Here is a 12,975-nt window from a genome sequence, read left to right on the forward strand (position 1 = left end):
GAAATGAAAATAGTCACCTTCCTCGTGTTTCAAGCTAGAATGAGAAATAGGTCAAGGTAACATTAGTCAAGTTGGCCATAGATACATTCCTTTCACTCTTACCTGTGGATGAGTCACAGATCTGTGAAAAGATTGGGGTAAAACCCAATATATATGTGCAGCTCCTGGGATGCCCTCTTGATTATTTCTTTATTGTTCTGTGCTTGGTTCCCTTCTAGGAAGCAGGTTGCTTCCTTCCAGCAGTGTTGCTGGCTCCACTGGAAAAGGAAAAGGCAGCAAAGCAGATGCTCAGCACCATAATCCAGTAAGTGCTTTAATAAAATGTTTCCTTCTCACTTGCACAAAGATAAAGATGGGAGAAAAGAGAGAAACTTTATTTAGGAGGCTTTGCTTGCTTAGGGTTGAAAGGGCAATGAGAAGGTGCTTGCAGAGGGAGGTTAAAGAACTGCCTTGTTCTGCAGGCCTCCATTTTGTGCTGTGTGTGATGTCACCGCTGGAGGACTGTCTTGGTGCACACTGGGTGAGGAGCACAGGTAATGGACATGGAGGAGTGCTGTAGGCCCTTGGCTCAGGATGGAGGCAGGCCCTGGGCCATCCCTGGCCTCACTGAAACAGTGCAGCAATTACTGTATGGCTCCACAGTAAACAGAGTTAATCCTATACCTTCTTCCCCAAACAATCTTCCATGGCCAGCTGACTCTGGCCTGCCTAATGTACCTAAGCTCTCCCTTTCTTGGTTGCCTCCTCCGTCTCAGGGAACAGCATTTTCCATGGAGACACTGCTCTCTGCCCAAATCTAGGCACAGTTTTTTTCCTCTTCTTTTTCTTTGTTCAATTTCCTTTGCTCAGGTGCAATCCAGCTTTCTCTGTGCCTATCCATTGCTTCTTATAGTTTCATTACTCTATAGAACCCCTTTCTTTTGCTCATTTTGTAATGCTGTGCCTATCTGTTCACTTGCTTGTTTGCTTTTAGCCTAGCATTGCTGGGACTTACTTGTCCACGCCAGTTTCACAGCTTTTCCAGACATGGGAAGTGGGACTTGATCTCCTGGAGAGATCTGTAATAGAGCAAAGGGGAATACACCTTCAGGTTTGTTCCCTACAATTCATAGTCCAGTTTTTCTTGTGTTGCTGAGAGTGTCTCTTTTCGCTTGGTATATTCCTTTCCTTGCTCAGCATCTTCTCTGGCCTGACAGCTAAACAACATGGTGCCTTGAAAGTGATGTGGATGTGCGGCTCTCAGGAACTAATTTGGTATATAGCAAAGTAGAAGGGGTATCATCTTTACAGAAGAAAATTCTTTCATCTATTGCTAAATATTCCTGAACAGCTGGTAGTTCTTATTACTGATGTGTAGATCCTCAGTGTTTTTTCAATGTTCAGCTTTTAGCTGCCCTGCCACCTAGTGGCATTCAGAGCAGTCAGGTGAGCAGCAGCACTCGGTCACCACCACTCCCTGTGGTGGTGGTCACTGGTGCCACAGATCAGAAAGGGAAGCCAGGTAAAGAAGCTGTTACTCATCACTGAGACTACTGCAATGCATGCTACAACGAAAATAAGTACTGAGCATGACACTGTAGCTGCCAGCCAGTGTTTACTGAGGTACTCACCAGAGTGTTTACTGAGCTTGTGCTCTGTAACCCTGGAGCAAGGTTGTCTGAACAAGAGGCAGAACTCCATCAAAATTCTGTTCCCAAACAGGCAAATTTTGCTCAAAGTATGTATACAGTCAGAATTACAACAATTTGCAAACTCACTGATATAAATGCAAAGGCTGTGGTTTTGCATTTACTGGTGGTTATTACAGGCACTAAGCAATGAAAGGAAAATCCTGAGTTTGGATTTTCCTTATCTCAGTAGTGTTTTAAGTATTATTTTAGTACCTTAGGTTTTGAGCATTTAGTTTCCACTGATTTGAAGTAGGTCTGAGGGCCTTTAAAATAGTTTTGTGAAATATATCACAGTCTGTAAGATCCATCTCATTTGGTACCTGTGCTAAATCAACAACGTTCTGCCACAAAGGCTGGTTATTTTTCAGTCTGGTTCAAATGATTAAGTTTCATAAGACCTTGGCTTTTACCTTGAGATTATCTCCAGATGTTCCTTGAATTCTCACCAGTTTCTCATCAGAGTTCATTACTTCCACAAAAGGGTATTTTACCCACTTTGAGACAGCACTACTGGCTTAAAGTGATGTTTTAGTCATTCCATTTTATCATCTCAGAATCAGTTTGATAGCACAGATTGGAGACAACCAAATTTCAGGAGAGAAGTGGTAAAAAAATTCTATAACGTGGCTTCAGGGGACTCAAAGAAACCTATGGTACCTACATAAATGTCATTCTAACTCCTCTTGTATCTCACAAAGATTTCCTAAAGTTCCAGGCTGGATTTGCGCAAAGACTAATGGGTGCACTAGTAGAAAGGAGGAAGGATTTCTGAAGTTATAGGATATTTCCTGAAGAACTGAAAGAGGTGTAAGAAGGCAAAATTGTGGATGGGGGAACATGATACTCCCACAACACTTACAGCTGTAAGAACATGAAAGATACAGATTTTTTTTCTGATGCTTTGTTCCAGGATTTGCTGTTTAAATGAACAAGTGTGAACATGCTTTACCTTAAAGTTCAGAAAAAGACAAAAACCAGAATTCCAGCTGCTGCTAGTTCTTCTGCTTCATTCAGTGACGCATCAGAGACAGCCCGGGATCATTGAGAAATCAAGCTTCATACAAATCAAATTAGTTTCAGTGTGTTATTCCAATTCAGCCAATACAGGGCCAGGATCAAACTGCTTCCATGGAAATTTCTTAATTTTATTGTTTCCACACCTTTCCCTCTGCAGACTATGTGATAGAAAGTCCCTCATAGCCATATCCAAATCACCTTTGGATAGGCAGCAGTTAGGGCATCCTTGAGGAAGCAAAATAGAATCTGGTTCAGTTACCAGCTAAACTTGCATGGTGATCACCATTGTCCTGCGAAGACATTACTGTAAAACTTGCATTAACTAAAAACCCTTGCAAGGTCTGGGACTGGTGCTGCACGTGTATAGTGGTTCCCTCAAATGTCAGTCACTGCAGAGCAAAATACTGTTCAGGATGGGGGCAGTTCCTTTTGAAATACTTGATTGGTTCCCTAGACTTTTCTTTGGGCTTGAATCGTGTCCCCTCCATTTGCCACGCCGCTAAGTAAAAGGAAGCATGAATACCTTATCCTGTGCTTCTAGTGCCTATGTAGTAGATTGGATTTAAAATAAAAGAAGAATATTGCCAGCTTCTCTTAGGTTGTGTGTGTGTGTTTACAAAGGACAAGCAGAAAGACATAAGAAGTCCAGAGATCACAGTCCCGTTACAATTTAACCCTCGTGTTTTAGGGTAAACAAAAAGAGGACTAACAAGAAAAGAAGAATGTTTGATCTGCAAGAAGTTAAATATTTAATGTTTGATCTTTCATGTTAGTCTGGGATCTGTTGAAAAAAAGAAAGCACATTTCTATTGGTAAAGACCTCACCAAACTGTAATACTGGCAAACCTTGAAATTCTTCCTAACTGGAGATGAGATCAAGCTGTAAAAGTAACTGTTATGGATCAGAAAGCCATCTCTCCCTAAAACTGGATATATTCAGATAATCACTGAAGATTGACTGTGTGTATATATATATGTATTTTCCTTCTTGTATACTTCCCCGGGACTTTTCACAGCTTGGCGCTTGGAGCTGGTCCCAGCCATTTTTCACCTGCAAGACAAACCAGCACAGAAGAGACAGTTAGAATTTAATACACAGGAGTAATTCGGCAGTCATATTTCTGCAGCAGGATGATTATTCCTACTCTTTTGAAGGGTAACTACTGAGACAGAATACAGATCTGTATGTGGTTTGGCTTCAGACAGCTGCATAAATCCTTCACTGTCTAGAACAGCTGAAGCTGTACAGAAGAATTTTTCCTCTGTTAGACATGAGAGATTTGGTGGGTCTGGGGTATTGCACATGAGGGTCAAACCAATTCTTTTTAGGACTCCTTTTTGGGGGGCTGGAGACTAAGAAAGCAAAAAAGGGTGGAAGGCTGGGGAGTCAGAGAAACTAAAAGAAAATCTGAGTAAGTCGTTGGAGTTGAGACTAGAAATCAGGCCACAACATTCTAATCAGGACTAGTGACTACTGTAGTGGGTGTTGGGTACTCATCTTCCTCACTCTTATTTATGGAATCAGAAACCCATTAAGAAGAGAAAAAAAAACCCTCAAAAAATTTCCCTTCTGTTTAAGCCTATGACTAATATTAATTTACATTAATATTTTCTGCTGCATTTTTTCAACAAATGCATGAGAGCTGGTTATGTGCATAACTCTTTCTAGTGACATACTCTCTCAAGTGCCAAATCTTGAGATCAGTAGACAAATGCCCTCTAACCCATTGAAACAGGTGACTTGATTTTTTGACACAGCCTATTTCAATCTCTTTAAAAATTTAAAGTGTGCATTCTGTTGTAGAAAAATGAAAAGAATGATGTTTAATATATGAATATCTGTTACAAATTTGTGTAGGTAGACACAAGTTATGCAAGGTATAGGTTGGGGAGCTGTAATAATGTGCTTTTTATTAAGGAAATAGAAAATGAAAATGTTAAAACTAAAAAAAAAAAAAGCAGCATCAGCCACAGTCTTAATTAGTCTTAATCTTAGCCAAGACCTAATGTCCAGTACCAAAAGGTTAAATATTAATATTTTGAAAACTGAAGAGTTTCAGTTGTAATTTGAGAATGGCATGTGGAGCAAAAAGTCTTGAAACATACCGAGAGAGGATGGAGAACTCAAGTTACTTCTTGTTTGGAAAAGGACTATGGTCACTCTAACTGTATTGAGATAGATTTCAGTCAGCAGTTTCATTCCAGGAGAAGGATACCCAACATTAGTTAATATTTGAAAGACCTTAAGAGCGTTTTATTCAGCTGCATTATGTATTTCATTAAAAGAGGGTGAAAGTCTGAAACCAGAAGTGATGTTATTAGGTAGACTCACCTATAACGCTGCCTAGCAGCTCTAAACGATCAGAGCCAAAAAAGAGATGAGGTTCCCCATTATAATGTGCCACAACAGCAGGCATCCCAAATGCCTATTAACACCAGGGAGATGAAACAGAGAATGTTATAATGAGAGAATTTTTTGCAGACACATCATCAGTATTCAGGAATGAACCCCAATAACTTTGACTTTTTCCCCTCCCCTTCTTTTCACCTTCTTCATTCTTAAAGTCTAATGGAGCCATCAGAAAATAGGTGACTCTCCAGAGCTTGTGTGCCCCTTTTGAAGGAGCAAAAAAAGCAGCCTGATAAATCCACAGTTCTGTTTCAAGTAGTGATAAGTGGTGTCTCGTGGTACTGGTCCCCTCCTTGCTGTCCAGCTGGAATAAGCTGAATGGGTCAACCTGGTTTTCCCATATGACAGTGAAATAAACTACCAACAACAGAGAGTTAGCTTTCACACATTCAAAAAGCAAAGAGCACCCAACAGAGATGGTCTGTATAGTGCTTTCTGATCATCACCTTCATTGTTCCTTGCTTCCCCATATTCATAATAGAGAAGGAATGCATAGCTATGAAGCCCAATGGCATTGGAAGCGTCTCACCCCATATTTCATTGCTTCATCTGTTGTCTCTCTCAGTCGGTCCTTCACTGTAGGGGATGAAATCATTTCAAGTACCTTCTGGGAGAGCTCTGATGATAGCCCAGCCTGTCGGGCAACCTGAGAAAAGATGATGTAATTAGGAGTACCTTATTAGTAAATACTCTAATTCCTACTATGGTCTAATTAATTTAATCTTCAGTATTATCACCCAAGATCTATTGCCAAAAAAATTTCAAAATACTCTTGAAGCACTTCTTGCACAATTGTCTTATTGTGTGCCCAACCCATTCATCATTTAACAGTTCTCAGATACAAAGCAGAAGAGACATTTTAAACTTCCAAAATCTGCACATTATTTTGAGGAGTTCCTAAACATAAAAAGGGAAAAAAACACCCCTAAGTTGAACCTCTAATACAACGACTCATAAATAAATTACTAAATAAATTACAAAAACTCCAAACTGGTATTATGAAAAATAAAATCTTACTGTACGAGCCTATCAAGACAGAAACAGTTTGTATGGCAAATGTGGCCACATGGGATCTGTAAGTGACTGCATGAAAGACACTGTAACTCACAGAGGTTAAACAGTTGCTGGTATTACTGCTGTATCTTTTTCACCTCCTCTATGCCTCTGCCACACAGGAAGGAGATAAAATAGCCAAAGTTAAAGGTCCGATGTTTATGAGGTAACACTGAGATTACAATTACTTTTAATAAAGTATTTCACTTAAAAAAAAAGCTTAACTTGCCTGCCATCTACCTGAATGGCATGCCTTTTTTTTTTTTCTGATTAAAAAACCCCAAACCAGCAACAACAAAAAAACAAACAAAAAACCCAAACCAAACCAAAACCCACCAACAAAAAACAAACCAAAAAAACCAACACTGCATATAGACCACTAATCCTGCACATGCAGGTATTACTGATTCTTTCTTTCAATCGCTTTATTTTGTTTAGCATCCACATTTTCTTGTACCTTCTCCTACTTACACATCAGGGAGATTAGGAGCTCTTTTTTTACTGTGCTTGAACAGGAGATTAAACAAATGTAGCACTGGACGAGAACAAAATGCTGTGTATGCTTGATAGCCAGAGTGTTCAGACTGCAGTATTTACACTGCAAGTATTAGATTGCAGTTGTGTAGTATCTAGTCCCCACCATTTTAGGGCAGAAAGAGTACTTAAATAGACTGAGGCAGAATTCAGACTATACATTGCTGCTATAGCAATTTATGTGAAGTTATTGCTGACAAAAATAAAGAAGTAAAAAAATATTAAGGAACTGTTATCAAGTAAAAAACGTTCCATTTTTCTAATTGATGTGTAAAATAAATTTGCCTATAATGACTCAGATGAAAGGGCTGGGACTCCTCACCAAGGACCCCTTTGGATGGCAAATTTCCAGAAGAGAGGAAAGTCCAGTACTTGCTGCAGGGGTGAATGAAGACAGACACAAGCAAACAAGAGGACATCTACTTGTCTGCCTCAATGAACATAGGGGGATTCTTATTGACTGCCAAACAGTGACTAAACTAAAGATCTTTCTGAGTGTGAAGTCTGTGACTCTGAAGTTCTGCATGTCCTTGCTTTATTTAAATAATGATGGATTAAGAGACTATGTGGGAATGTTCTGTATATATTTATGTACTTACTGGGTCTAGTTGGGATGGAGCTACTTTTCTTCACAGCAGCTCCTATGGTTTTGTTTCAGATTTGTGACCAAAACAATGCTGATAACATACTAATTGGTTTAGGTATTGATGAACGGTGTTTGTATAGTGTCAAGGCATTCTCTGTTTCTCTCTCTGCCCCCGCAGTGAATAAATGGGGGTTTCACAACATGTTAGGAGATGACACAAGGCAGATGACCTGAACTAACCAAAGAGATATACTGTGCCATATAACAGGCTGAGCAATAATAAGTGAGGAGGGAGTTTAAGGAGGTTAACCTCCTTTTGCTTGGGAACTGGCTTGGCATCAGACTACCTGTAGGAGGTGGTGAGTGATGGCCTTTGCTTTGTTTTCTTTCATCTTCTTCCACTTCTCTTTTGCTTATTAAGCAATTTTATCTCAACCTACAAGTTTTCTTGCTTTTATTCTTCTTTACCTCTTCCCCTGTCCTCCTGGGCAGTGGGAGGAAGCAAGTGAATGTCTGTGTGGTGCTTAGCTGCCTACCAGGGTTAGCACACCACAGTTTAATTATATCCTTCAAATCTTGCCTCTTGAAAAGGGAAAATGAAAGCCTTTGCTAAAATTCTGGTAAAAAAGGTACACTAAAAGGAAGCTGAAGTGCAAGGACTAGACTGAGGGAAAAGCAAGACTGCAAAGACTGCAAGTTTCAAATTTCAATAAGGGACGTTGGATAGGAGAGACTAGTCATGGACAATTCCTCTCTTTTCTTCATATTAAAAGAACTTAGAAAATAATGTAGAAAGGAGAGCCCTTAAAGAGGATCTCCTGGTATATGAACTTACATGCCATGACAGCTTTTACTATAATAAACAAAATCTAAACATCAAAAGAAAATACATCAAGAGTGTAATTTCTAAGCATACAAAAGGGCAATGCAGCACTGAGCTTATCAGAAAGCCTGGCTCCATCACTCCATGGAAAGTCAACTTCCCCAAAGTGTTGCATTTGACCTGAACATTTCATATGGCAGCAATACCTCAATGTATTCTGGAGAAACGGTTTGTACTTGCAAGACTTAATAAAGCAGTATTAATAGATAACTAATTGTCCATCCTGGGTATCTTGCCACATGAATTAACAAAAAAAAAAAAGGGGATTCTGGTTCTGAATGTGATGCAAGCATGACAAGAAAAAAACCCCACATTCCAAACAGAGCTTCTGGGCAAATTAAATCCATTTTTTTCTACCTGAAATTTTTCAAAACTCCAAGTGTTCATTTGACTAAGCTGTCTTCATGTTTATTACTGATCCAAGTCATCAATAAGAATCTGTATCAGAAATGCAGAAGCACCAAAAAAAGGAGACACTTACAGTCAATATGTTCTCTGGCTGACTGATATCTTCATGCTGGTAAAAGAATAAAATAAGTAAATCAGTACTTAAGAACAAAAGCTCAGCTCTGGACTTGAAAGCAAGTTTTCTAACAAAATAGAAGTAAAACCAATATACTAGTTGCTGGACAAATTTCCTCAGAAAAGGTATTAAGTCACCTAATCTAGGAAGTTTTTTCTGATAGGAACCACTGATCCACTCAGCCTGTAGGACTCATCATATATACCTAAAAGAAGTAAATTAAGGTGACTATAAACTAGTTCTTTTCACAGTGGCTCCTGAACTACTATGACCTTAAGTTCCTCCTATGACTCTTCATTAAAAGACATTTCCTTTCTCTTGCTCGAATCCCGCATTTGAATGGTGTGGGACAGGGAGAGTGACAGAAAGGATCAAAAAGTTGGCTTCATAAAATACTGACCTGTGACCAGAAACGTATCCAGAACTCCCTAGATAAGGGTTCCAGGTATTCTGGTTTTGTCATATCAGTGGCTGTGATAAAGCGCATGGCCGCAAGACTGCCTGTGGGATTAGTGGGGAGACAGAGAAACACACTGAAACAAGGCACAGGTTCAGGAACAGAGATGGTCTGCATGAGTGCTACCTAAGAACAGTATGACCTCCTCTGTAACAGGCCCGATAAATCCACAGTCTGTAATAGTAAAGCTTATGTTGATTCATAGTAGCTTACTTTGATTCACAATCAATTATCTCCCAATGATATTATGTGAATTATATCATTTGCAGCCATATTTCTCTAGAAATTTCTTTTATGGTTAAAAATGCACAGGCTTCATATTGCTCATAGATACAGAAAAAGGCTGTGGACATGGAATTAATTTTCACCTTTACTGTTAGGGAGAACTCGAACCAGAAGTGTTAGAGATGAGAAATACCAGCTAAGCTAAGTCTTTTTCTTACTTGTACGAAAAATACGTTGGAAGTCATCTCCGGAAATTTTTACAGGCACTTGGTAGTATTTTGCCATCCTTTTTATATCCTTCAGCAGGTATTCGGCACGCTTTGGTAACATTGCTGGTGGCTTGTTACCTTTAAGGAAAAAGTTCTGTTGAGATTTCCAACTGTATTATAATACTGGACAAACCAACACTGGACAAATTAGACCTCATATGTACATGTGCCTAAGGAAAAGTATAATTTCTTATTGGCTAACTGAAACATACTCAGCTTTTCCAAAGATAGTGCTAGGATTTAAACATGATTTATTTTGGTTTTGCACAGATCAACCCTTTAAGATATCAGTTTTAAACCAAGGCACAAATGTCCTAGCAGGGATTTATGTTGATTTAGACAGATGATTTTTAAGATAGACAACTACTAATGCATGGGTAAACCAGTGTAGAGACTTGTTAATTTCATGATTTGTAAGTCTCAGTGATCAATTTGTTCTAATAAGACCATGAGTACTGTTTTAGGACATACTTGGATCCCTCCTGCATATTACAAAGTGCAAGAGTTCCACAAATTATTTCTGGTTTCAACTCAACAGAAAACTTTAAGAAAACACTCCATATCAAAGTATTATTATGGTATTTTAGAACTGATGAACTTTGGCACAGACTGCCAAAGTCTGTGTGGCTGTGTAGTTGCAATTCTTTTTGAGTGATTTCTCAATCACTACCGAGCTCTACAATCCTATGGTTAATTCATTATTGGTGTAAAAAATTAGTTTAAAGCAGGCTCTGTTGGCTCTGCACTCACCAAGAGCTTGCCCACTAGTGCCCTACTAGTGAAGAAGGTGCTTCCCTACAGAACTAATCTCTTTGTGTTGCCTACCAGTTTGTTGCATTATGCCACCAAGGAATGCTGGACGAAAGCGCAGGTCAATATTCCAGATGTGCTGGTACCGGCAGAGAACCTGCAACATAAAAGAGTAATAAGGTGTCTATAGAGGTGTGTGCAGGTAAGGCAGTAAATAGACACTTCAGATAAATCCTTTTCTATTTTATCAGTGATAGCCCTTAAAGCCTTTTCTGGATGCTGCCAGAGAACTGATCTCAGAAAAACTGAGAGGACCATATTCGTATCATGACTGTAAAAGTCTAAGCAGGAATAAATAAGGGAAATATCAAGCTCATGAGTGGACGCTCGCACCTGTTAAAGATCAAAACTATCTCTGAAGCAAAATGTTCAGCAGTAACTCCCGCATAGGCACAGGCCATGCTGCCGTTTGGCTGGGACACGCTTCCTTGGCGTCCCTGGATTTCAACACGCGAGGAAGAAACCCAGACACCCCTCATAGGTGCAAGAAGAACTAACTGCGAGGCGGGAAGGGCACTGCCTGCAGCCGGCCGGACGAGCTGCCCTTGAGCGGCCCTTCGGAAAGGGAGGCGGCGACGGGAGCGACCTCCCGGGACCGGCCGGGCACCAGCGGCCGCAGAGACCCGAGGCGTCCCGGGCAGGGCCTCCCGCCTTCTACCGCCCCCTGCCGCCCCCTCACCTCAAACCCCAGCCAGGAGTACGGGGAGATCACATCGTAAAACAGCTCCACGACCGTCCGGCCCATCCTGGCCCCGTCCTGTCCCGCCGCTCCCGAGCGCTCCCGCAGCAGCAGCAGCAGCACCGCCCCGGGCAGGGAGCGGGGCGGCCCTTCCGCAGTCCCTGCACGCCCGCCCCTCAGGCTCCTCCCCGTCCTTCCCTGAGCCGCTGCCCGGCTCGGTCCCTTCGCTGTCTCTCTTGTGAATCCCGGCCCGGGAGGAAGAGGAGGGGTGGGGGCGGGAGCTGCGGCTTCGCGGGGGGCCGGGAGGGAGCCGGCGCCCTTCTCCATGGCGAGGCCGGGGGAGAGGAGGCTCCCCAGGAGGGAACGCGGGAGCTGACTCAGCGGAGCAGTGCAGCATGTTTTCCCGGGAGCACGGCTTCCCTGCTGGGTCAGCAAACGATTTACGTGCAACTGGCCCTTTTGTCTCCCTACCCTCGATTTTCCCATACTTATTCCTCCTCCATTCAGCTAAACCCTTCCCTTTCCCCACCTTTAGTTACTCCCTTAACCATCCCACAAGAAGTTACGTGCAATGCCCAAACGCTTCCCCCTGCATCCTGTCACGTGCTCCTCATGATTCATCTGGCTGTAATCTCAATTTTCAACAAAGCAGCTTTCTGAACTAAGAGTAACTTTAACTCAAGGATAAAAAACACGAACTACCGACAGTAGTTTGTGACCTGTTGCTGAAATATTTTTTTAACACACGTGTACAGGGCAGTGAAACAATCGTTAAGAAAGGATTTGGGAGAGAGCTGGGAAACACCAGTGTGAAGTCTTTACCAGGCATATTGGTAGACATAGTGGAAAAAAGGAATTAATGAACGACTGAATTAAAAAAAAAATCTATTTGGAAGAATTAGTAGTGCCCTTCCAAAGGAAAATCCTGACTTGCATTTTTCTCAAGGGGTCAAAAACACAGCAGAGTGTGAATTTAGCGGATGCTATAAGTCACTGCCTCAGACATCGTCTGACATCTGGGGTTTCCTTTTTCCGGGCCACTGGAGCCTATGGATGTGACTACTGCTTTCCCATGTGCCAGTTCAGCCAGTAGAGAGCCCGAGTGTGCGTCCCAGAGAGATTCATAGGTACATACACACAGGACACTAACACAGCCGGCTAGACAGACTGCAACAAGCAGTGCTACCTGTAACTCCACTCACAAACAACAATTTCCTTTTGTACCTGATTTTTAAAAAAACTTTAAAGATAGATTTGTAATGAACTTAGTGTTAGCCTGATTCTCTTGGTTTTCATCCTACTCTTTAGCCTCAATGAATGATTCATTGTTTCTGATTTAATAAATTGATCTGTTACTTATACATAATTCTGTGTGCATCTATTTTCATCCCCCAAAATAAGAATTTTGCTTGATAGATCCCATAGTTAAGCCACTTTACATCTTTTATTAATCATGTGTTCTGTTAATATACTTTCAATACAATTACTCCAATTATCCTAAAAATTACCTTGTGCGGGTCCCATTTAGGTGCAGCCATAATGTTCTAAGAGTTTGGCTACAAATTTTAACATCGTCAGCACATTCCCAATATCAGTCCACTCATCCCAGTGAGGATTATGTACCCCAGTCACCCAGGGAATACTCAGCTTAAATGGATCATGTCAATGACATCAGTTGTTGCCATCTCTGAGGCTCTAGGCTTTCCTTCTTCCTGGTCACTGCCTGGTGCCACCAGAGAGGAGAAATTCTGTCCTGCGTAGACAGTTCTGACAGGGATAAAATGGCTGCTACACCTTTTTCTGCCATAGAATTGGTTACCCCTGTCAGTTTCTGCTGCCTTTTCCTGTTCCTTGCAAAC

General features: G+C 41.2%; 2 protein-coding genes across 9 annotated transcripts in view; one reads left to right on the forward strand and one right to left on the reverse strand.

Annotated features, from left to right (window-relative positions):
- Positions 1 to 3,281, forward strand: part of LOC113966536 (rap1 GTPase-activating protein 1-like) — a 45,941-nt gene extending 42,660 nt beyond the window's left edge. For 6 of the 8 annotated variants that reach the window (XM_027681395.1, XM_027681394.1, XM_027681392.1 and 3 more), the window contains 3 exons: positions 219 to 304; positions 462 to 533; positions 2,581 to 3,281. In XM_027681395.1, the coding sequence (XP_027537196.1) occupies positions 219 to 304; positions 462 to 485 (110 nt within the window). In that variant the 3' untranslated portion in view covers positions 486 to 533; positions 2,581 to 3,281. Of the gene's footprint in view, positions 1 to 218; positions 305 to 461; positions 1,091 to 2,580 lie in introns of all 8 variants that reach the window. The other 2 variants (XR_003533864.1, XM_027681391.1) reach the window with 2 other exon arrangements.
- Positions 3,282 to 3,412: 131 nt separating this feature from the next.
- GSTK1 (glutathione S-transferase kappa 1) lies at positions 3,413 to 11,372 on the reverse strand. Its single transcript, XM_027681413.1, has 8 exons — positions 11,117 to 11,372; positions 10,453 to 10,534; positions 9,577 to 9,705; positions 9,077 to 9,177; positions 8,635 to 8,670; positions 5,627 to 5,743; positions 5,020 to 5,113; positions 3,413 to 3,738 (listed from the first exon to the last, which is right to left on the reverse strand). The coding sequence occupies exons 1-8, from the start codon at positions 11,180 to 11,182 to the stop codon at positions 3,698 to 3,700; spliced, it is 666 nt and encodes a 221-aa protein (XP_027537214.1). The 5' UTR covers positions 11,183 to 11,372; the 3' UTR covers positions 3,413 to 3,697.
- Positions 11,373 to 12,975: the final 1,603 nt, after the last annotated feature.

The sequence above is a fragment of the Neopelma chrysocephalum genome, unplaced genomic scaffold, assembly GCF_003984885.1.
Source record: "Neopelma chrysocephalum unplaced genomic scaffold, ASM398488v2 Primary Assembly neopelma1_60, whole genome shotgun sequence".
NCBI lineage: Eukaryota > Metazoa > Chordata > Aves > Passeriformes > Pipridae > Neopelma > Neopelma chrysocephalum.

What these genes read in the sequence shown, in the direction of transcription:
- GSTK1 (XM_027681413.1), bottom strand. Translation starts at nt 11,182, where the DNA reads ATGGGCCGGACGGTCGTGGAGCTGTTTTACGATGTGATCTCCCCGTAC. An exon ending in ACTCCTGGCTGGGGTTTGAG is followed by an intron (nt 10,535 to 11,116) that starts GTGAGGGGGCGG and finishes TTTATGTTGCAG; the next exon opens with GTTCTCTGCCGGTACCAGCA. An exon ending in GCTGCTAGGCAGCGTTATAG is followed by an intron (nt 3,739 to 5,019) that starts GTGAGTCTACCT and finishes TTTGTCTTGCAG; the next exon opens with GTGAAAAATGGCTGGGACCA.